This window comes from Polyodon spathula, chromosome 4 (genome assembly GCF_017654505.1).
Source record: "Polyodon spathula isolate WHYD16114869_AA chromosome 4, ASM1765450v1, whole genome shotgun sequence".
NCBI classification, from domain to species: domain Eukaryota; kingdom Metazoa; phylum Chordata; class Actinopteri; order Acipenseriformes; family Polyodontidae; genus Polyodon; species Polyodon spathula.
Window position 1 is genome coordinate 90412267 of NC_054537.1, and position 22531 is coordinate 90434797.

Consider the following 22531-nt stretch of genomic DNA (forward strand, 5'->3'; position numbering starts at 1 on the left):
GAGGTTTGTGCAAAGTTGCTGAGACCCTGAATTTGGCAGATTTCTTAAAGACTGATTTGGATTAACTTTATGAGGAATTTTCAAACATTGCTCAGATACTTGCCTATGTTACAGAGACCAGTATGACAACTGACCAGAAATGGAAGAATCTGTTTGACAAGGCAGAACCTGCTCCTGAGCAGAATTTGAAACAACTTTTTTAAATCGTTTCATTCGTACTCGGCATACCTTCCTCTAATGCATACATTGAGAGGGTATTCAGCATGATGAACATGATATGGATGGATCAAAGGAACAGGTGTTCTGTAGACCTGGTAAACGCTGAACAACTTTGCTGATCCAGATGGACTTGTAAAAAAAGGATTGACTGATTCTGGGTTTTTGGGGTTTTTTTTACATTTCCTGGAGAACTTTTGCTTTTTATTACAAAAAAGCAACTTTAGCTTTACTTAAGGACCACGCACTGTGTTTTCAAAAGAATAGTTACACTAGCCTTCTTGGTTTATTGTGGAGAAATGAAGAGCACCGTTTTTGCATTTTGAAAAGTAGTCACCCTACTCACAATACATGTACTCACAATACACGCTATGGTATGTAAATTAGCCAAAAAGTGTGCATGTAAATGAATGCGTTAGTAAGTGGGACAGTACATTTAGATTTACAGTGCACGTTAGGCTCACTGTTTAATGTGCACGTTACAGCTACATTTAGTGCCCTTTGAGTGCTAGCTTACCAAGAGTGGAGCATTAACATGCAAAACAATTAAAAAAATAAAAAATTTGTGTGCAGGAAAGATCTAACTGGTGACAGCTAATCTAACTTTGGTGAATTCATCAGAGAAAACTTTAGGAATCTTTAGAAAAAAGAATGTGGTATTTCTGTACTTTACAAATTTCAACTTTACTTCATGGAAAATAGAAAATCAAGAATCACTTTGGAATGGATGTCTAATTTTAAACTTAGGTCCCTTTTTATTACTGCTCAATGTCAGAAAATTCAAAATGATTAGAACCTGTATAAATGTCTCATCTAAAACTGACCATTGTGCAGTGAATTGTGTCCTCTATAAGCTGTCTGAACTGATGCTGACCTAATTCTTCAATAAGATTCTTCATTGCATCATCTTTGTTATAATCAAGATCTGACCTGATTATTCCACTGGGAACTGTGTCTGGTTTATAGTGGTGACCTAGCTAAAGGGCTCACAGACTATAGCAGTAAAGATCATGAAAAAAACCTCTCTTACAGTCATCCAAAAACAACATACACCTAATCTCAACCATGTGCTGATCACCACATAGGGGTAACTCAGAAAAATAACCAAAACAAAAAATGTTTAAGCATGCCCTCATTACAGCGATGTGTGTGAAGTATTTAAAATGTGTTCTTATTTGGAACTATGTTCTTAATTCCTATTGCAGTATCTTTAGATGACATATACATGCAATACTGCCCGCTTTATTCAGAACCAGATTGGCAAACACAGTTTAGAATATTTATTTATTAACAGTAACAAAATGACCTTATTAGTTATTTAAAAGGTTCTGTATCAGTGCTTTAGTCTTCTACTGTAGTCAAGAAGCTCGGTTCACTAATCACAATGCTGGGTGTGATGTGGAACTCCAGCTACATTTCCTTTACCAGGCATTGTGATCCAGCGTCAAAACAATGCTGTCTCGCTTTCAGCTTCCTTTTGTTGTTTTCAGCTTATTTATAATCTTACTCTCCAACTCGTCAAGATGTTTGGGAATATCAAGACAGAGCTTTATCATTATAAATTATGTGGCTGGAAGAATTAAGAGTCAGAACAAAACATCTGATTTGGGACTAGGACTGAGTTGTGGACTGCGACTCTCACTTATTACATTTTGTAATACAGTACATATGCCAGCTATTTTTTTCATTCAATTTCCAATTTTCTCCCAATTTGGAATGCTCAATTATTATTTAACCTGGCTCGCCCCTGAACTAACTTGGGAGAGACAAAGAATACCACTCGCGTCCCCGAAAATGAGTGCCGTCAGCCGCCCGCTATTTTTCGCTCTGCAAGCTCGCTGTGCAGCCATATCCAGAACCTACATCTTCGGAAGACCATGCAGTTCTGAACTGTGTACATGAACCGGTGATCTCCAAGCTATAGGGTGCATCCTACACCTTGTGCCTTTATCGGATGCGCCACTCAGGAGCCCCTTATGCCAGCTATTTTATTGAATTATTTTTAAATTTAGGGTGCCGAATTATTTTACCCCAATTTAGAATGTCCAATTACATTCCCTCACCACAGCAATTCCCCACAGAAGAACTGAAAGTAAGTGGGTGTTCTCTGATCCCACGACTAAGCCAGTTGCCTCTTGAGAGCAGATGTCAGTGGGCTACCAGCCTCTGGGGGACAAAGGCCAACCCTGCAGGTGCACGCTTAAGCTCAGTTAGGGTCGCTGCAGCGTGATGAGGAGGAACAATCCCGTGAGAGTGTCCACAGTAAATGTATCGCTCTATCTGGAATCCCCAGCAAAGACCGGGGCCTTCACATAGCCAGGACATGAGCCTGTGCTCCCCTGACTGTATGACTCACCAGTTTAGGCATTTATAACTAGTTTAACCAGGTGAGGCATTTACTAGGTGAGCTGCTCGGGGACTCCTTGTGAGTATTTCTTACCTCTTTCTCTAGTTTAAACAAATCCACTTGTTAATTGCAAACAAGCTTGTTTATTGTATAAATGCATAATAGCTGTATAAATGTGCAACTGTCTCAAATTATGTCAATGTCTGAAAAATGTGCAAGCCGATTTGCTAAGATACTGTATCCTTCATAACCTGCTAAGGGCGTCATCACCAGAAGATGTAATATCTCCAAACATTACGCAGAGGACAAAGTAATTCCCCCAGCAAAGGAATAAAAAAAGTTATGACTCTTAAATCTCTGAATTAAAGAGCTTTTTTTCAAATATACTTTCATAAATAAAACATTTAAATATGTGCTAAAATGTTTATTATTAGGTGCCTCGATGACAAAGATACCCAGAGCCTTCAGGCACAATAACATTCCATATAAACCAAAAACAATCGTACATCTCTAGTGATTCCCTTGCTCATAACCTTACTAAAGTGAAAGGGTTTGTCTGTGAATTCAATGATAAGTGTTCACCTAAAACATGTAAACAGTTAGCAATGAACTTGCGCTAGTTCAGCACGGTTATGCAGCATTTCTTCTCCTAACAAACAGCAAGCCACAGAAGCCCCATCTCCCCAAACTGGTGCCAAGAAATCCGTTTGTTTTTTAATTTGCTTTCCATGACAACCTCATCCCTGGAAATATGTGTCAGTTTTAACCAACGTCCCCTGTGGCACTGACATAACCTGTTTTGACCTGATAAAATCACCACAGACATATGAGTTTGTCATTTGTCGAAAGGTAGTGGTGTGAAATCTCTCCAGCTGAAGCCCTGTGCAGATCTGACTTACAGCAGGTCTTCCACAGAGTTTCCAATTATAACACTTTGGCCTGGAGTAAGATTAAGTAGTCTTTGGTTTATGTGAAGACTTCTGTTATTTAACTGTTTGGATGGTCCAAAACTACCTGAGTATGTTTGAAGAGAACTTAAATCAGTGAAGAAAAGAAGAAATTAAAAAGAAGAAATATACAGTGGCAGAGTTATAGACGTGCTTGGAGCTTGGAGCTTGGTGATTGGTGCTTGGTGATTGGGGCTTGGAGCTTGGAGCTTGGTGATTGGTGCTTGGTGATTGGGGCTTGGTGCTTGGTGCTTGGCGATTGGTGCTTGGCGACTGGCGATTGGTGATTGGTGATTGGAGCTTGGAGCTTGGTGATTGGTGCTTGGTGATTGGTGTACTGCGAGGAAATTTGCAACTGTGCCCTGTAAGTACTATCTGTCTAGGGTCAATAAACACTGAAATAAAAAGACAAACAGTTTAGCTGTACTGTCCTGAATAACTGTTTTGTTGGTTGTACTTTCGTTTTTGTGACAATAAAAACCTTTTTGATTTATTGCAATTCAACAATGTCTAGCCATTTTGCACCCTGTCAGCCATGCTACCACAATACATATACAGTGCCTATAGAAAGTCTACACCCCCTTTCAAAATTTTCACCTTTTGTTGCCTCATAGCTTGGAATTAAAATGCATTAAAATAGTTTTTTTTTTTTTCATTTATCTACACATCCTACCACACAACTTCCAAGTGAAAAAAAATATTCTAGAAATTTGTAGAAAATTAATTAAAAATAAAAACTGAAATAGCTTGGTTGGATAAGTGTCCACCCACCTTGTAATAGCAATCCTAAATTAGCTCAGGTGTAACGAATTGCCTTCAAAATTGTAGTGATTCACATGATTTCAGGATAAATTCAGCAGTTCCTATAGGTTCCCTCTGCTGGGTAGTGCATTTCAAAGTAAAGACTCAACCAACCAATCACCAAGCACCAATCACCAAGCTCCAAGCTCCAAGCACCAATCACCAAGCACCAATCACCAAGCTCCAAGCTCCAAGCACGAGTGTAACTCTGCCACTATATATTTCTTCTTTTTAATTTCTTCTTTTCTTCACTGATTTAAGTTCTCTTCAAACATACTCAGGTAGTTTTGGACCATCCAAACAGTTAAATAACAGAAGTCTTCACATAAACCAAAGACTACTTAATCTTACTCCAGGCCAAAGTGTTATAATTGGAAACTCTGTGGAAGACCTGCTGTAAGTCAGATCTGCACAGGGCTTCAGCTGGAGAGATGTCACACCGCTACCTTTCGACAAATGACAAACTCACATGTCTGTGGTGATTTTATCAGGTCAAAACAGGTTATGTCAGTGCCACAGGGGACGTTGGTTAAAACTGACACATATTTCCAGGGGTGAGGTTGTCATGGAAAGCAAATTAAAAAACAAACGGATTTCTTGGCACCAGTTTGGGGAGATGGGGCTTCTGTGGCTTGCTGTTTGTTAGGAGAAGAAATGCTGCATAACCGTGCTGAACTAGCGCAAGTTCATTGCTAACTGTTTACATGTTTACTCACCAAGGTACTTTCAAAAGAACTCCGGGACAAAGTTGTTGAAAGGCACAGATCAGGGGATGGATACAAAAAAATATCAAAGGCCTTGAATATCCCTTGGAGCACAGTCAAGATGGTTATTAAGAAGTAGATGGTGTATGGCACCACCAAGACCCTGCCTAGATCAGGCCATCCTTCCAAACTAGATGACCAAGCAAGAAGTAAACTGATCAGAGAGGCTACCAAGCAGCCAATGGCAACATTGCAAGAGTTACAGGCTTTTATGGCCAAGACTGGTCAAAGTGTGCATGTGACAACAATATCCCAAGCACTCCACAAATCTGTCCTGTATGGTAGGGTGGCAAGTAGTAAGCCATTACTCTAGAGAGCCCACCTTGAATCTCATTTGACGTATGCAAAAAAACACTCAGGAGATTCTGTTGCCATGTGGCAAAAGGTTTTGTGGTCTGGCGAAACTAAAATGGAAATTTTTGGCCTAAATGCAAAGCGTTATTTGGCGCAAACCCAACACAGCACATCATCCAAAGAACACCATCTTTACTGTGAAGCGTGGTGGTGGCAGCATCATGTGATGGGGATGTTTCTCATTGGCAGCAACTGGGGCACGTGTCAAGATAGAAGGGAAAATGAATGGAGCAAAGTACAGAGTAGTCCTTGAGGAAAACCTGTCACCCGCTGCAAGACAGCTGAAACTGGGAAGGAAGTTCACCTTTCAGTATGACAATGACCCAAAGCACACAGCCAAAGCTACACTGGAATGGCTAAGGAACAAAAAGGTAAATGTCCTTGATTAGCCCAGTCAGCCCCAACTTAAATCCAATTGAAAATTTGTGGCATCACTTGAAGATTGCTGTCCATCAATGCTCCCCAAGGAACTTGACAGAGCTTGAACAGTTTTGTAAAGAAAAATTGTCAAATATTGCCAAATCTAGGTTTGCAAAGTTGGAAGAGATCTATCACAACATACTCATAGTTTTAATTGCTGCCAAAGGTGCTTCCACCAAGTATTACCTCAGGGGGTGGAGACTTATCCAATTATGATCTTTCAGTTTTGTATTTTTAATATATCATTTTTTTCTCAATACAAATTTTTTTTTCCCCTTAATAGTGTGGAGTATGGTGTGTAAATAAGTGGAAAAAAAATCCTCATTTAAATGCATGAAACTCTGAGGCACACAAAATGTGAAAAAAGTTCAAGGGGATGTAGACTTTCTATAGGCACTATATATATATATATATATATATATATATATATATATATATATATATATATATATATATATATATAACAGAACTGGCAGAAGGCACAGTTGTCGTTCTCCATCAAATCAACAGCATGAAGGTCACTCTTGAAATCAGGACTTAAAGGATGTGCTACAGTAAGAAGACCTCTGTTAAGAAAGGGGAACAAGACTGAGGCTAAAATATGCACAAGAACACAGAAATTGGACTATGGAATAACAGTCAAAGGTGCTTTGGACTGTTGATGGCTGGACAATGACACCTGTGCCTTCTGCCAGTTCTGCTGTCAATTCAATGCTTGTCTTCTTTCTGTTCCTTAAGGATATTATCTTCAAGTATTGTTCATCCTTGTTAGACAACTTTTGGCTTTGTGAATTACAGATGATGTTTCTCTATACTTGTTGATTAAGCTTCAGATACCACACTTTGAAAATCAAGTGATGCGAGCTATTTCACTCAATGTTTTTATGCCAGTCAAGGTTGTTATAACAGTCGAAAACACTAGTGGAGGCTTTGAGTAAATTGTTGATGTTCATAATGCATCACAGTAGAAAAATGCAACATGCCTAAGACTTTTGCACAGCAGTGCATGTGTGTGTGTGTGTGTGTGTGTGTGTGTGTGTATGTGTGTGTGATATATATATATATATATATATATATATATATATATATATATATATATATATATATATATATATATATATATATATATATATATATATATATATCTCTAACTTCTGTAGAATGGTCTTTGGTCTTTGGTCTTTGGTCTTTGGTCTTTGGTCTTTGGTCTTTGGTCTTCATTTTCCTTCAGATTCACAGCCTTACCAATGATCCTTCAACAGTGGGGTTTTTATCCAGAAAATGTGACAACAACTTTAATGGTTCACAGGTGGAGGCCAATGGTAAGGTAATTGTGTCCTCGTTAGGGCAATTTCTTTCATCGGTGCAAACTGGGAGCTTCCACAGCACAGGGGTTGAATACTTATGCAAGCAAGGTATTTCAGTTTTTTATTTTTCTTAAAAATATTTCCCAACATAAAACCAATGTCACCTTACAATAATTGATTCTGAGTTTCAGTGTTTAAAAATAAAATATCAAACAGAACGAAATTTCAATGTACCATTTGTAATTCGGTAATATGAGAGAATTGGTCAGGGGTCTGAATACTTTTGCAAGCTACTGTATATATCATTCCTCCCTGCCTAAAAACACGTGCAAATGCATGTTTTGTTTAATTTAATTGCTTTTGTTTAATTGGATTGTTAATTGTTTTATTGTTAATTATCCCCTGCATCTGGAGGTAATCGTAAATTAGAACCAGGTGCAAGGTATTTAAAGAGTGCAGCCAGTTTGTTCTGGGCTGTGGCTGTAGAGTGACGAGTTTGATTGTAATTTGTAATCAAATATAGAGGTAAAACCTACATTTGGTTTAAAGCTTTTTGTTAAAAGTGTATTATGTTTTGTTTGGCAGGTAAACAGGGTAGCTGTCCTGCACGTTAGTCAGGGACCTGCCAGTGTTTAGTGAGTGCTCAGTGAGAGCTAGGTTTTTGTTTAATTTATTTGTATTTTAAATAAAAGTGCACATAAGCGCTAAAAATAAAAGTTTTTATCTCTGGGTCACGTTTTTAAAGGGGCACGAACCCAAACTACAGCCAGCCTGTTCACATATATATATATATATATATATATATATATATATATATATATATATATATATATATATATATATATATATATATATATACAAGAGGGAGACTTGTGAGAGAAGCCACAGAGAGGCCAACAATCACTTTGAAGGAGCTACAGAGTTCAGTGGCTGGGAGTGGAGTAATGGTGCACCAGTCAACCATATCAAGAGCTCTGCATAACACTGGCCGTATGGGAGGGTGGCAAGAAAGAAGCCGTTACTCAAAAAGTACCATCTGAAAGCACGTCTGGAGTTTGCCAGAAAGCATGAGAGTGACCCAGCTGCGATGTGGGAAAAGGTTTTGTGGTCAGATGAGACCAAGATACAGCTTTTTGGCCAAAACTCAAAGCGCTATGTGTGGCGCAAACCTAACACTGCCCATGCCTCAAGACACACCATCCCTACAGTGAAGTATGGTGGTGGCAGCATCATGCTGTGGGGATGCTTCTCATCAGCAGGGACTGGGCATCTTGTTACAATTGAAGGAAGAATGGATGGAGCAAAATACAGGAAAATACTGCAAGAGAATCTGCTTCAGTCCGCTAAAAAAATGAAGCTTGGGAGGAAATTCACCTTTCAGCAGGACAATAATCCCAAGCACAAGGCCAAAACAACACTGGAGTGGCTCGAGAACAAAAAGGTGAATGTCCTACAGTGGACTTGTCAAAGTCCTGATACCAATCCCATTGAGAATCTGTGGCACTATTTGAAAATTGCCGTCCACAAGCGTCGTCCAACCAACCTGAACAACCTGGAGCAAAACTGCCAAGAAGAATGGGCCAAAATCACTCCGACACTGTGTGCAAAGCTGGTACATACTTACCCCAAAAGACTTAAAGCTGTTATTGCAGCTAAAGGTGGCTCTACCAGATATTAATGTGTGGGGGTTGAATACTTATGCAAGCAAGATATTTCAGTTTTTTATTTTTCTTAAAAATATTTCCCAACATAAAACCAATGTCACCTTACAATAATTGATTCTGAGTGTAAGTGTTTTAAAATAAAATATCGAACAGAATGAAATTTCAATGTACCATTTGTAATTCAGTAATATGAGAGAATTGGTCAGGGGTCTGAATACTTTTGCAAGGCACTGTATATATATATATCTTTCCATCACTGTGTGTGTGTGTGTGTGTGTGTGTGTGTGTGTGTGTGTATATATATATATATATATATATATATATATATATATATATATATATATATATATATATATAATATAAATTGGAACAGTGTGTGTGTTTTAAAGAAAAGGTCAAGGTCGGTCCTTTTTTAAAAAGGAGTCAGCAAGACTTTTTTTATTCTTTATATGCATTGTTTATTAATTCATTTAATGTGATAATGAATCACTGTAATAGCACCCAAGATGCTACACTTCTTGGGAGTATAGAACTCCATCAAACCAATACATGAAATTGCTACATTTACGATACTTCTATTTTACCCATCAAAAGCATAGAAGTACAATGGTGTTATTAAACCGAAAAATATGTGTGTAAGGGCAGAACACCAACTGTACTGTATTTTATTTCAGACGCATTGTCTGCAGATTCAGTGCTGGCACACGCCGTTCCCAGACACAGTTTAACACACCCTCTTTGTTTGTCATGAAGAATTGAATCTCATAAATCTTAACATCAGAGGGGCAGAACAAATTAGAAGAGAATGCCCGGCACCTAAAACATTTCAATAAACATATCTTATTTGTTTGCCATGCTTTTTTGTTTGTTTGTTTTGTGCATTTTAATTTATATTTTAATGTAAAATATTTGAATTTATGTTATATATTATTGGATTGCCAATGCATTCAATTAAAGAACAATATCAAGATAAAGAAACACATGTGAATATAACGCAAACATGCGTTTTGTTTGTACTCTTTTTTTTTTATATTCGACGTTCATGATTTATAATACTAATGATAAGGTGACTGTAAAACTTTTACTGTGAATCTTCAAAAATGAAAAATTTATCAATCCTTATATATAAGTATATATATATATATATATATATATATATATATATATATATATATATATATATATATATATATATATATATGTAGCTGAAGACAAAGGAGTGCATGATTGTAAGACGCTCAAGTCACAGACAGAATCAAAGTTGTATCTTACCTTGTCTTTATTAGTTGAGTTTATGAGCTCATCTGGCACTGCTTCAACTGAATCACTTCTTTCCTCTTCCAGAGCCACTAGAAATAAATAACCACAAACACTTATGCCATTCTAGCTGCCCCACTTTCAGAAACATGCAGGGACTGGGCAGCAGTTCAGTATTCTCATAATTACTCATATTATCTGGAACTTTCAAACTGCCTTTTAAATCTACCCCTACTGCTTAAAGAAACCATAACTGTGCCTAGAATGCAACTTCCAACCCAACAGAAACTGGTCACAGAGGCTCCCCTTCAGAAAGACTACAGCTTCAGAACTGCATGTGACGGGGTACACTCGGACGCTGTGTTTATTTGTATTATTACTATTATTATTGTTTCATGTATTTGTATTGTAATTTTAATCAGTTAAATGTAGTTTGGCAGGGACGGTGTTTGCCTCTCATCTCTGCCAGATACATCCCGTGATAATGCGTGGTCGGCAGCTGCTAATTTATTGATGAATTGCTGTCGACCACGCTCATTAGAAAAACCTGTGCAGAATGAGGGATAAACAAGGTGACTGACAACCAGTTAATCCCTCGACCACTATATACATATACCAGCAGGTTTGGCTGGCGGGAGAAAGGGTTGTTCGGAGAACGAGGGACAGAGAAAAATATAAAGACACACAATTGCTACACGTACTGGAGTTGCACCAGCACGTTTTATTTTGGCCATCGTGGTGTTTTGTTTTGGACGGCTTTTGTTTGTTTGATTTATTTTAGTTAATAAAGAAAGAGCGCATTTGCGTCTCACCCTTGTGTTGTGTATACTTTCTGCCATCTGTGACACAGCATCAGAATTTAAACGTGTGGGTTCATTCAGAAAGGCCTGGGTCCATATCAAGCCTATCAAGTTCACAAGTGGAATCAATGTTCTGGTTTCAACGTAGCCCTCAGTGGAAAGTATTTCATGTCACAGAACCACAATCAGAATGGACACTTTTGCAGGCAGTCTCTAAGTTGGAAGGCTTGGCTGGGCATGTAGGCTGCAGTTATTTTAACACCCCTCTGCCAGTGATGTCACGGCTATATCCCAGGTGTTGGTGTTATAAACGCCAACACATCACTGCTGAAGAGAATGTGTTTAAACTACTTATATTTATTTAGTGCAAAATGCCCTCTTATATAACAAAGTGAAAAGCATGCCATTGAAATATGTGTTGAAGCACATTGTGGTACTAATGGCTTGCATTCCTTTCTCTTTCATGGTTTTTGCACTTTATTAAATGTATTAGCTTGCCCGGCAAAAAAAAATCATGCATTCTATAAAGCTTTTTTGTGTCAAAATACTTTTGGTGAAACATTTAACTGGAACACTGTCTGTCGCACTATACTGGGTGAACATAATAACTGTTTTAATTTTCTAAAGTTAAAAGTCAGATGAAGCTAGTTAGGCATCATTTGATTTTAGTTTCCAACATGTAAAACTGGAGCAACACATATTCAATATCATATATAGTATATCACGTTAGCCTTTCGTTCTTGAAAATGCCAAACATGATTGCGGCATTATAACATAATAACATAAGAACATAAGAAAGGTTACAAACGAGAGGAGGCCATTCGGCCCATCTTGCTCATTTGGTTGTTAGTAGCTTATTGATCCCAGAATCTCATCAAGCAGCTTCTTGAAGGATCCCAGGGTGTCAGCTTCAACAACATTACTGGGGAGTTGATTCCAGACCCTCACAATTCTCTGTGTAAAAAAGTGCCTCCTATTTTCTGTTCTGAATGCCCCTTTGTCTAATCTCCATTTGTGACCCCTGGTCCTTGTTTCTTTTTTCAGGCTGAAAAAGTCCTTTGGGTCGACACTGTCAATACCTTTTAGAATTTTGAATGCTTGAATGAGGTCGCCACGTAGTCTTCTTTGTTCAAGACTGAACAGATTCAATTCTTTTAGCCTGTCTGCATATGACATGCCTTTTAAGCCCGGAATAATTCTGGTCGCTCTTCTTTGCACTCTTTCTAGAGCAGCAATATCTTTTTTATAGTGAGGTGACCAGAACTGCACACAATATTCAAGATGAGGTCTTACTAGTGCATTGTACAGTTTTAACATTACTTCCCTTGATTTAAATTCGACACTTTTCACAATGTATCCGAGCATCTTGTTAGCCTTTTTATAGCTTCCCCACATTGTCTAGATGAAGACATTTCTGAGTCAACAAAAACTCCTAGGTCTTTTTCATAGATTCCTTCTCCAATTTCAGTATCTCCCATATGATATTTATAATGTACATTTTTATTTGCTGCATGCAGTACCTTACACTTTTCTCTATTCAGATGAGTCTGAAAAATAACTTCCTCACATTATTGAAAGCAGCAGATTTGAATCTATGTAAACATGTTATTAATGGTTTATGGTGTTTTGAATGGATTGTCTGCTTTGTTTCACAAGTACATTGTACCAGCAGGTCATCTATTACTTTTTTTGGCTGGATGTTGTGATTTAATTGATTGTAATTGGATTATGAGGACTGCCTGCACTGGTTAGAAATACTATAAAAAACTTAACGCATATTCAACAATGGAGGCTTTTAACTACCTACTGAACAGCATCACAAAATTAATATTTGAGAATATTTGGAGCCAAGGGAATTAAATACTGCAGTAAATTAAATTCACAGAGGTTTTTACAAGACAAGTGAGGACCAGAAAAGGAGAAGTAATTAAGAACCGGGCATCTGAACTCTTATAAGCAATCAGCATATTAAACCCACCTTGGACAACACGGAAACAATTGCCCTCGGAACTCCAAAGGTTTATTCACACATGAATTCAGAGTGTTTAACACTTAGAGCCATCAGTGTACGACAAGTCCCATGCTTTTCCCATTCCATTGTGAGACCCAAAGCCAGTCCCTTGGCTTTATACTGCAGTTTCTATTGTTTTAACTGTAATAAGCTATCGTTACAAGTTCACCATAAAGCATAATAGTAGCAATACTTACATGATTTTCTTGCTTTCCGTGCAAGAGCCGCTGCCAATTCATTCTGCACCTAATATCCAGAATGAAAAAAAGATGTTAATTGTCAATAAAAAAAAACCTTGCTCTTTATTTCCAATTAACACCAGTGTCATCTCGAGATTCAGAGCAATGATGTTAGTCAAAAATATATTTTTTAAACTAAAACATGGTGAAAGAAGTAGCGTTCTCTTTTCCAACGTGTTTACTTTGTTTAGCACAGTGTCACACAAAATAGATATTTTAAAAACAACGAGCTTCACTGTACCATGTTACTACAGAACTCTCACACATTTCTCGTTGCTTTTTATATCGTGCAGCGTCTTCACTCACACGCACATACAGTGTTTTTCAATCAGCTCGATACCTCATTGGATTACAAACCATACATACCAACATGCTTTTACGCACTGTGTGCCAGTCGTTATCATGTTATCTTTGAATTGTGTTTCACACCATTCTTTACAGTGTGTGGGGACAGTTCCGTATCTCACCCAAATCTCACAGGTTCACACCCAGAATAACACATTCTATAGAGTTCCTTGGTGAAAGCATCTTTACCTTGGTTGAACAATGGTACATGGCTGGACTATAGACACATGGTGCAGGGGTATATTTCCTCTGGGAAGGACTGCATTACAACATGATATAGGAGTTTGATTTTCTCCACCCATCCTTTGATAAGATTTCAACTGGCACACTGACTGTGACAAGCCCAGGACTAAAGAGCAAAGATGTCCCTTTTCTTCAGTACTTGCAAGACTGTAACACATGCTTTCATAAGGAAACAATTCCCAAATATCTAAAGGGCCATTCATTCCAGTGCTGACGGGTTGTGTTCCACCCAGGACATTACTGATGACTTGCATTAATTTCCATGTGATACTGTTCTACGGTTTGCAGGTCTACAATTAGTGACTTGAAATCATTGCCAACTGATACGGTATTGTGGTTTACATGACTGCAATACAGCTGTCAAGACTGCAGTAGAGACAGCTGTCTAAACCACAGACAACGGCATCGCAATTTGACCACGCCTGGTATCAGGAAAAGTATGTGAAACCATGCTTGGAAAGCAACTGCGAGTAAAGTACACTGTCACCTAGAACTACTGCCTTCAGGCTAATGCCTTCATATGAAGGCTACTGGTGTTTATTTATTTATTGTTAAAATCTGAAAGCAGCAATGTCACAGCCGTGGAAAACACTTCATATGTACCAGCGCATAAACTACCATTCCTACTACAAACAGCTAATCTGCCAAAACTAAAAAAGCAGCTACTGATTATTACTGTCTCATTAATGGCTCATAAAAAATCCACAGCAGCATTGCACATGACATTGGTGTAAAGTAGCTATTTCGTCACAAATGTGAAAAGATATTCCAGTGTGAGGATTTGATCTGACTGGTAAAATAAATGTGCTGGTTTATGGGGACGATAGCCCTTATTGATAAAGCACAGCAATGTGATCAGATGTTTACAGCTTTACACTGTGGTTAATAGCCGCTGGAAACTCTGTTATGAGAGGCTTGCTATTATGCATAAATATTGCACATTATTAAAACCCACATTTTTTAATACAGTTCTCGTAATGAGGTAACAATGAATGTATACAACAGAAAAGCTTTAAATGTAACATTTGAGAAAGAAACGCATGTATTTCAGCTCACAGTGAGAGGCTTCTTATTCTCTTCCGCTACTAAAAGCTTTGATCAGAATACTCTAAAATGAGATGATAACTTGTCAAACATAACAATATCTACTATAATAATTAAAGACATCTGTAAACATATATACACTGCTTTTTCCATCCAGCTGAAGAAGGACTTGTAGTCCAAAATGTCCTGGTATAATAGATTGCCATTGCCATCACGAACACTGCACAGAGAAAGGAGGCCATCTGAGACCAGAAATTTGTCACTAATGGACATTCCCAAAATACATGTATATTAGTAATGATCAAACTAGCAACTGGTGCATATTGGTTCTGGAATTAATTTAATCTTGAAACTTTCACATGGAGTATTCACTGGTTTGCTGGCCGAACCAGTTCCGCCATACAAAAGCCTGCCATACGAGGAAGCACAGTATTGTGCTTTAAGGTTCAATAATCACAAACTGCATGTATTGCTCAAAAATGGATTGTTCCAATATTATTGTTCAACTATATTAAAAAGAAATAAGAAATGCCTATCATCTTTCACACATTACAGTGCAGATGCTGCTGTAGAATAATAACTGTGTAAGATAATGGCTGCTGATAGTGGAATGCACGGATCTAGTATTGTAGGTTGATGTATTCTCCGTTCCTGGTCTTGTGATTGATTCAAAGTAGGATTCCGTTCCTGGTCTTGTGATTGAAAGTAGGATTGCGTTCTTGGTCTTGTGATTGATATAAAGTAGGATTCCGTTCCTGGTCTTGTGATTGAAAGCAGGATTCCGTTCCTGGTCTTGCGATTGAAAGTAGGATTCCGTTCCTGGTCTTGTGATTGATTCAAAGTAGGATTTCGTTCCTGGTCTTGTGATTGATTCAAAGTAGGATTCCGTTCCTGGTCTGGTGATTGAAAGCAGGATTCCGTTCCTGGTCTGGTGATTGAAAGCAGGATTCCGTTCCTGGTTTTGTGATTGAAAGTAGCATTCTGTTCCTGGTCTTCTGATAGAAAGTAAAAACTACCAATCATGGAGCACCCATTAGTATGCAGTTACAGAAACTGTTTTATGCTTCATGCAGAATCTATAGTAAAATGACGTGCCAAAGTTTATTCAGTTTCTTCAATTTGTTTCTGAATGCAGCTCTAAAAGAGATCAAAATTAAATGTGCATTCTGCATTGTAAGTTCTATATATATAATATTATATATATAGATATATAGATAGATATTATATCATACTCATATATATATATATATATATAATATATACCTACGATGACACATCTGTTTATAAGTTGGGGCATCTCCTTAGTCATTCTGGGAAACTTCCTACATAAAAAAATAAATAGTAAATTACTGAGGAAAAAAGTTAATTCTGTTGTAATAGATTTTGAGACAGTCTTTGGCAAAGATAAACCTACTTGGAGACTCATGTAAACAAAATAAATCTTATCAACAATATTGTTCCTTAATTTTGTAGGTCTCTAAAATGGGCATACATTGGAAAAGTGTATTCAATTTTTGTTGCTTTTTTTTTCATAACTATTAATTAACTCAATTTACCAATTGTAACTTTGGTATTTCAGTGCCATCTTTCTGTGGGGTCCCTGCATTCTAATTGACATTGAAAACGTGTCAGTCATTGGAAAAGCAGAGATTTATTGGAGTTACTTTGTTAACTTTACGTATATGAATATTTTACCAAAATAGATGAGCACTAGTAAATTACTGTATTCATACTGCAATTTTAAAGTCCCTTTTGTATTATTCGGTATTAAATCAGTTTCAATTTGTTTGCCTGGGAAAAGGTTTTATTGGTACAGTTACAAGTTAGACTGTTAACGGACAAATAAAAATATATAGAGGCATTATAAACAACAAGAGTAGGCTAACTGCTGTACAAAAATACTCCATGTTCAATAAAGCCAAAAAAGCTGGCACTCCTTCTTACTCTTTTTGTGTTCTGGATCTGTATGTTTACAACCTTAATTATCTGATGAATTTTAAAACAAATTGAAATCTGATTATATAATCTTTTATGACCTGAAGCGAGAACTGCTTCAATTTAACGCAATGCTAGCACAACAACAGGTTCCTGAGGCAACCACAGTTTAATCACTGCTGTTGTAAGATCTTCATTATACATAAATGATTGTCTTGGAAACCACTTAGGAAATATGGATAATTACTAAGGCCAGAGCGAAGATATACGCCAACTAGCTTCATGCCAGCACTGCATGTCACAATGTCTATCAAAAGAGAAATTCAAAGAGAATGATCAGCGGCTACATTTAAATGTTTTCTTAAAGTTAACAGAATACTTTTTTTTTTTTTTAATAAAGTTCTAATTAAAAATACCATAAATACAAATTTCTTATGCTATACGTTCATATAGCTATTTAAATTTAGTATAGCAAATAGTTGCACATTGAAAAATAATAATTTAAAATCGAAAATAGTGTTTGCTGTCAGCAGCAATACAGTAACCACAACAGCAATAGCAACTAGTGTCCAGTTTTAATAACAAGTTGTAGCAATCAGACAACTGGATGCAGACTGATTACTTTCAGCAAGTTATTTGCAAAATGTCCCAACCCAAAACACCACAAATCAGCATATATACAGTACAGAGCACACACACAGTACAGAGTGCACACACAGTACAGAGCACACATACAGTACAGAGCACACACACAGTACAGAGCACACACACAGTACAGAGCACACACACAGTACAGAGCAAACACACAGTACAGAGCACACATACAGTACAGAGCAAACACACAGTACAGAGCAAACACACAGTACAGAGCAAACACACAGTACAGAGCAAACACACAGTACAGAGCAAACACACAGTACAGAGCACACACACAGTACAGAGCACACACACAGTACAGAGCAAACACACAGTACAGAGCACACATACAGTACAGAGCACACACACAGTACAGAGCAAACACACAGTACAGAGCAACACACAGTACAGAGCACACACACAGTACAGAGTACAAATACAGTACAGAGCACACACACAGTACAGAGCAAACACACAGTACGGAGCACACACACAGTACAGAGCAAACACACAGTACAGAGCACACACACAGTACAGAGCAAACACACAGTACAGAGCACACACACAGTACAGAGCAAACACACAGTACAGAGCACACACACAGTACAGAGCAAACACACAGTACAGAGCAAACACACAGTACAGAGCACACACACAGTACAGAGCACACACACAGTACAGAGCAAACACACAGTACAGAGCAAACACACAGTACAGAGCAAACACACAGTACAGAGCACACACACAGTACAGAGCAAACACACAGTACAGAGCAAACACACAGTACAGAGCAAACACACAGTACAGAGCACACACACAGTACAGAGCAAACACACAGTACAGAGCAAACACACAGTACAGAGCAAACACACAGTACAGAGCAAACACACAGTACAGAGCAAACACACAGTACAGAGCACACACACAGTACAGAGCAAACACACAGTACAGAGCACACACACAGTACAGAGCAAACACACAGTACAGAGCAAACACACAGTACAGAGCAAACACACAGTACAGAGCACACACACAGTACAGAGCAAACACACAGTACGGAGCAAACACACAGTACAGAGCAAACACACAGTACAGAGCAAACACACAGTACAGAGCAAACACACAGTACAGAGCAAACACACAGTACAGAGCAAACACACAGTACAGAGCAAACACACAGTACAGAGCAAACACACAGTACAGAGCAAACACACAGTACAGAGCACACACACAGTACAGAGCACACACACAGTACAGAGCACACACACAGTACAGAGCAAACACACAGTACAGAGCACACACACAGTACAGAGCAAACACACAGTACAGAGCACACACACAGTACAGAGCAAACACACAGTACAGAGCAAACACACAGTACAGAGCAAACACACAGTACAGAGCAAACACACAGTACAGAGCAAACACACAGTACAGAGCACACACACAGTACAGAGCACACACACAGTACAGAGCACACACACAGTACAGAGCAAACACACAGTACAGAGCACACACACAGTACAGAGCAAACACACAGTACAGAGCAAACACACAGTACAGAGCAAACACACAGTACAGAGCACACACACAGTACAGAGCAAACACACAGTACAGAGCACACACACAGTACGGAGCAAACACACAGTACAGAGCAAACACACAGTACAGAGCACACACACAGTACGGAGCACACACACAGTACAGAGCAAACACACAGTACAGAGCAAACACACAGTACGGAGCAAACACACAGTACGGAGCAAACACACAGTACGGAGCAAACACACAGTACAGAGCACACACACAGTACAGAGCAAACACACAGTACGGAGCAAACACACAGTACGGAGCAAACACACAGTACGGAGCAAACACACAGTACGGAGCAAACACACAGTACGGAGCAAACACACAGTACGGAGCAAACACACAGTACAGAGCAAACACACAGTACAGAGCAAACACACAGTACAGAGCACACACACAGTACAGAGCAAACACACAGTACAGAGCACACACACAGTACAGAGCAAACACACAGTACAGAGCAAACACACAGTACAGAGCACACACACAGTACAGAGCAAACACACAGTACAGAGCACACACACAGTACAGAGCAAACACACAGTACAGAGCACACACACAGTACAGAGCAAACACACAGTACAGAGCAAACACACAGTACAGAGCAAACACACAGTACAGAGCACACACACAGTACAGAGCAAACACACAGTACAGAGCAAACACACAGTACAGAGCAAACACACAGTACAGAGCACACACACAGTACAGAGCACACACACAGTAAGACACACACAGTACAGAGCAAACACACAGTACAGAGCAAACACACAGTACAGAGCACACACACAGTACAGAGCAAACACACAGTACAGAGCACACACACAGTACAGAGCAAACACACAGTACAGAGCACACACACAGTACAGAGCAAACACACAGTACAGAGCACACACACAGTACAGAGCAAACACACAGTACAGAGCAAACACACAGTACAGAGCAAACACACAGTACAGAGCAAACACACAGTACAGAGCACACACACAGTACAGAGCAAACACACAGTACAGAGCACACACACAGTACAGAGCAAACACACAGTACAGAGCAAACACACAGTACAGAGCAAACACACAGTACAGAGCACACACACAGTACAGAGCACACACACAGTACAGAGCACACACACAGTACAGAGCACACACACAGTACAGAGCAAACACACAGTACAGAGCACACACACAGTACAGAGCAAACACACAGTACAGAGCAAACACACAGTACAGAGCACACACACAGTACAGAGCAAACACACAGTACAGAGCACACACACAGTACAGAGCAAACACACAGTACAGAGCAAACACACAGTACAGAGCAAACACACAGTACAGAGCAAACACACAGTACAGAGCACACACACAGTACAGAGCAAACACACAGTACAGAGCACACACACAGTACAGAGCAAACACACAGTACAGAGCACACACACAGTACAGAGCAAACACACAGTACAGAGCAAACACACAGAGAGCAAACACACAGTACAGAGCAAACACACAGTACGGAGCAAACACACAGTACAGAGCAAACACACAGTACAGAGCAAACACACAGTACAGAACACACAGTACAGAGCACACACACAGTACAGAGCAAACACACAGTACAGAGCAAACACACAGTACAGAGCACACACACAGTACAGAGCAAACACACAGTACAGAGCAAACACACAGTACAGAGCACACACACAGTACAGAGCAAACACACAGTACAGAGCAAACACACAGTACGGAGCAAACACACAGTACAGAGCAAACACACAGTACAGAGCAAACACACAGTACAGAGCAAACACACAGTACAGAGCACACATACAGTACAGAGCAAACACACAGTACAGAGCAAACACACAGTACAGAGCAAACACACAGTACAGAGCAAACACACAGTACAGAGCAAACACACAGTACAGAGCAAACACACAGTACAGAGCAAACACACAGTACAGAGCAAACACACAGTACAGAGCACACACACAGTACAGAGCAAACACACAGTACAGAGCACACACACAGTACGGAGCAAACACACAGTACAGAGCAAACACACAGTACAGAGCAAACACACAGTACAGAGCAAACACACAGTACAGAGCAAACACACAGTACGGAGCAAACACACAGTACGGAGCAAACACACAGTACGGAGCAAACACACAGTACGGAGCAAACACACAGTACGGAGCAAACACACAGTACGGAGCAAACACACAGTACAGAGCAAACACACAGTACGGAGCAAACACACAGTACGGAGCAAACACACAGTACAGAGCAAACACACAGTACGGAGCAAACACACAGTACAGAGCAAACACACAGTACAGAGCAAACACACAGTACAGAGCAAACACACAGTACAGAGCAAACACACAGTACAGAGCAAACACACAGTACAGAGCAAACACACAGTACAGAGCAAACACACAGTACAGAGCAAACACACAGTACAGAGCAAACACACAGTACAGAGCAAACACACAGTACAGAGCACACACACAGTACAGAGCAAACACACAGTACAGAGCAAACACACAGTACAGAGCAAACACACAGTACAGAGCAAACACACAGTACAGAGCAAACACACAGTACAGAGCAAACACACAGTACAGAGCACACACACAGTACAGAGCAAACACACAGTACAGAGCAAACACACAGTACAGAGCAAACACACAGTACAGAGCACACACACAGTACAGAGCAAACACACAGTACAGAGCAAACACACAGTACAGAGCACACACACAGTACAGAGCAAACACACAGTACAGAGCACACACACAGTACAGAGCAAACACACAGTACAGAGCAAACACACAGTACAGAGCAAACACACAGTACAGAGCAAACACACAGTACAGAGCAAACACACAGTACGGAGCAAACACACAGTACAGAGCAAACACACAGTACAGAGCAAACACACAGTACAGAGCAAACACACAGTACGGAGCAAACACACAGTACGGAGCAAACACACAGTACGGAGCAAACACACAGTACGGAGCAAACACACAGTACGGAGCAAACACACAGTACGGAGCAAACACACAGTACAGAGCAAACACACAGTACAGAGCAAACACACAGTACAGAGCAAACACACAGTACAGAGCACACACACAGTACAGAGCAAACACACAGTACAGAGCAAACACACAGTACAGAGCACACACACAGTACAGAGCAAACACACAGTACAGAGCAAACACACAGTACAGAGCAAACACACAGTACAGAGCACACACACAGTACAGAGCACACACACAGTACAGAGCAAACACACAGTACAGAGCAAACACACAGTACAGAGCACACACACAGTACAGAGCACACACACAGAGCACACACACAGTACAGAGCAAACACACAGTACAGAGCACACACACAGTACAGAGCAAACACACAGTACAGAGCACACACACAGTACAGAGCAAACACACAGTACAGAGCAAACACACAGTACAGAGCAAACACACAGTACAGAGCAAACACACAGTACAGAGCAAACACACAGTACAGAGCAAACACACAGTACAGAGCAAACACACAGTACAGAGCAAACACACAGTACAGAGCACACACACAGTACAG

General features: G+C 39.4%; 1 protein-coding gene across 2 annotated transcripts in view; it reads right to left on the reverse strand.

Moving 5' to 3' along the window:
• The window catches only part of LOC121315083 (rap guanine nucleotide exchange factor 5-like), an 88182-nt gene that overhangs the window by 45248 nt on the left and 20403 nt on the right, over nucleotides 1-22531 (reverse strand). For both annotated transcript variants that reach the window (XM_041248984.1, XM_041248983.1), the window contains exons 7-8: nucleotides 13086-13134; nucleotides 10093-10169 (exon numbers count right to left, since the gene is read on the reverse strand). In XM_041248984.1, coding sequence (XP_041104918.1) covers nucleotides 10093-10169; nucleotides 13086-13134 — 126 coding nt within the window. The remainder of the gene's footprint in view (nucleotides 1-10092; nucleotides 10170-13085; nucleotides 13135-22531) is intronic.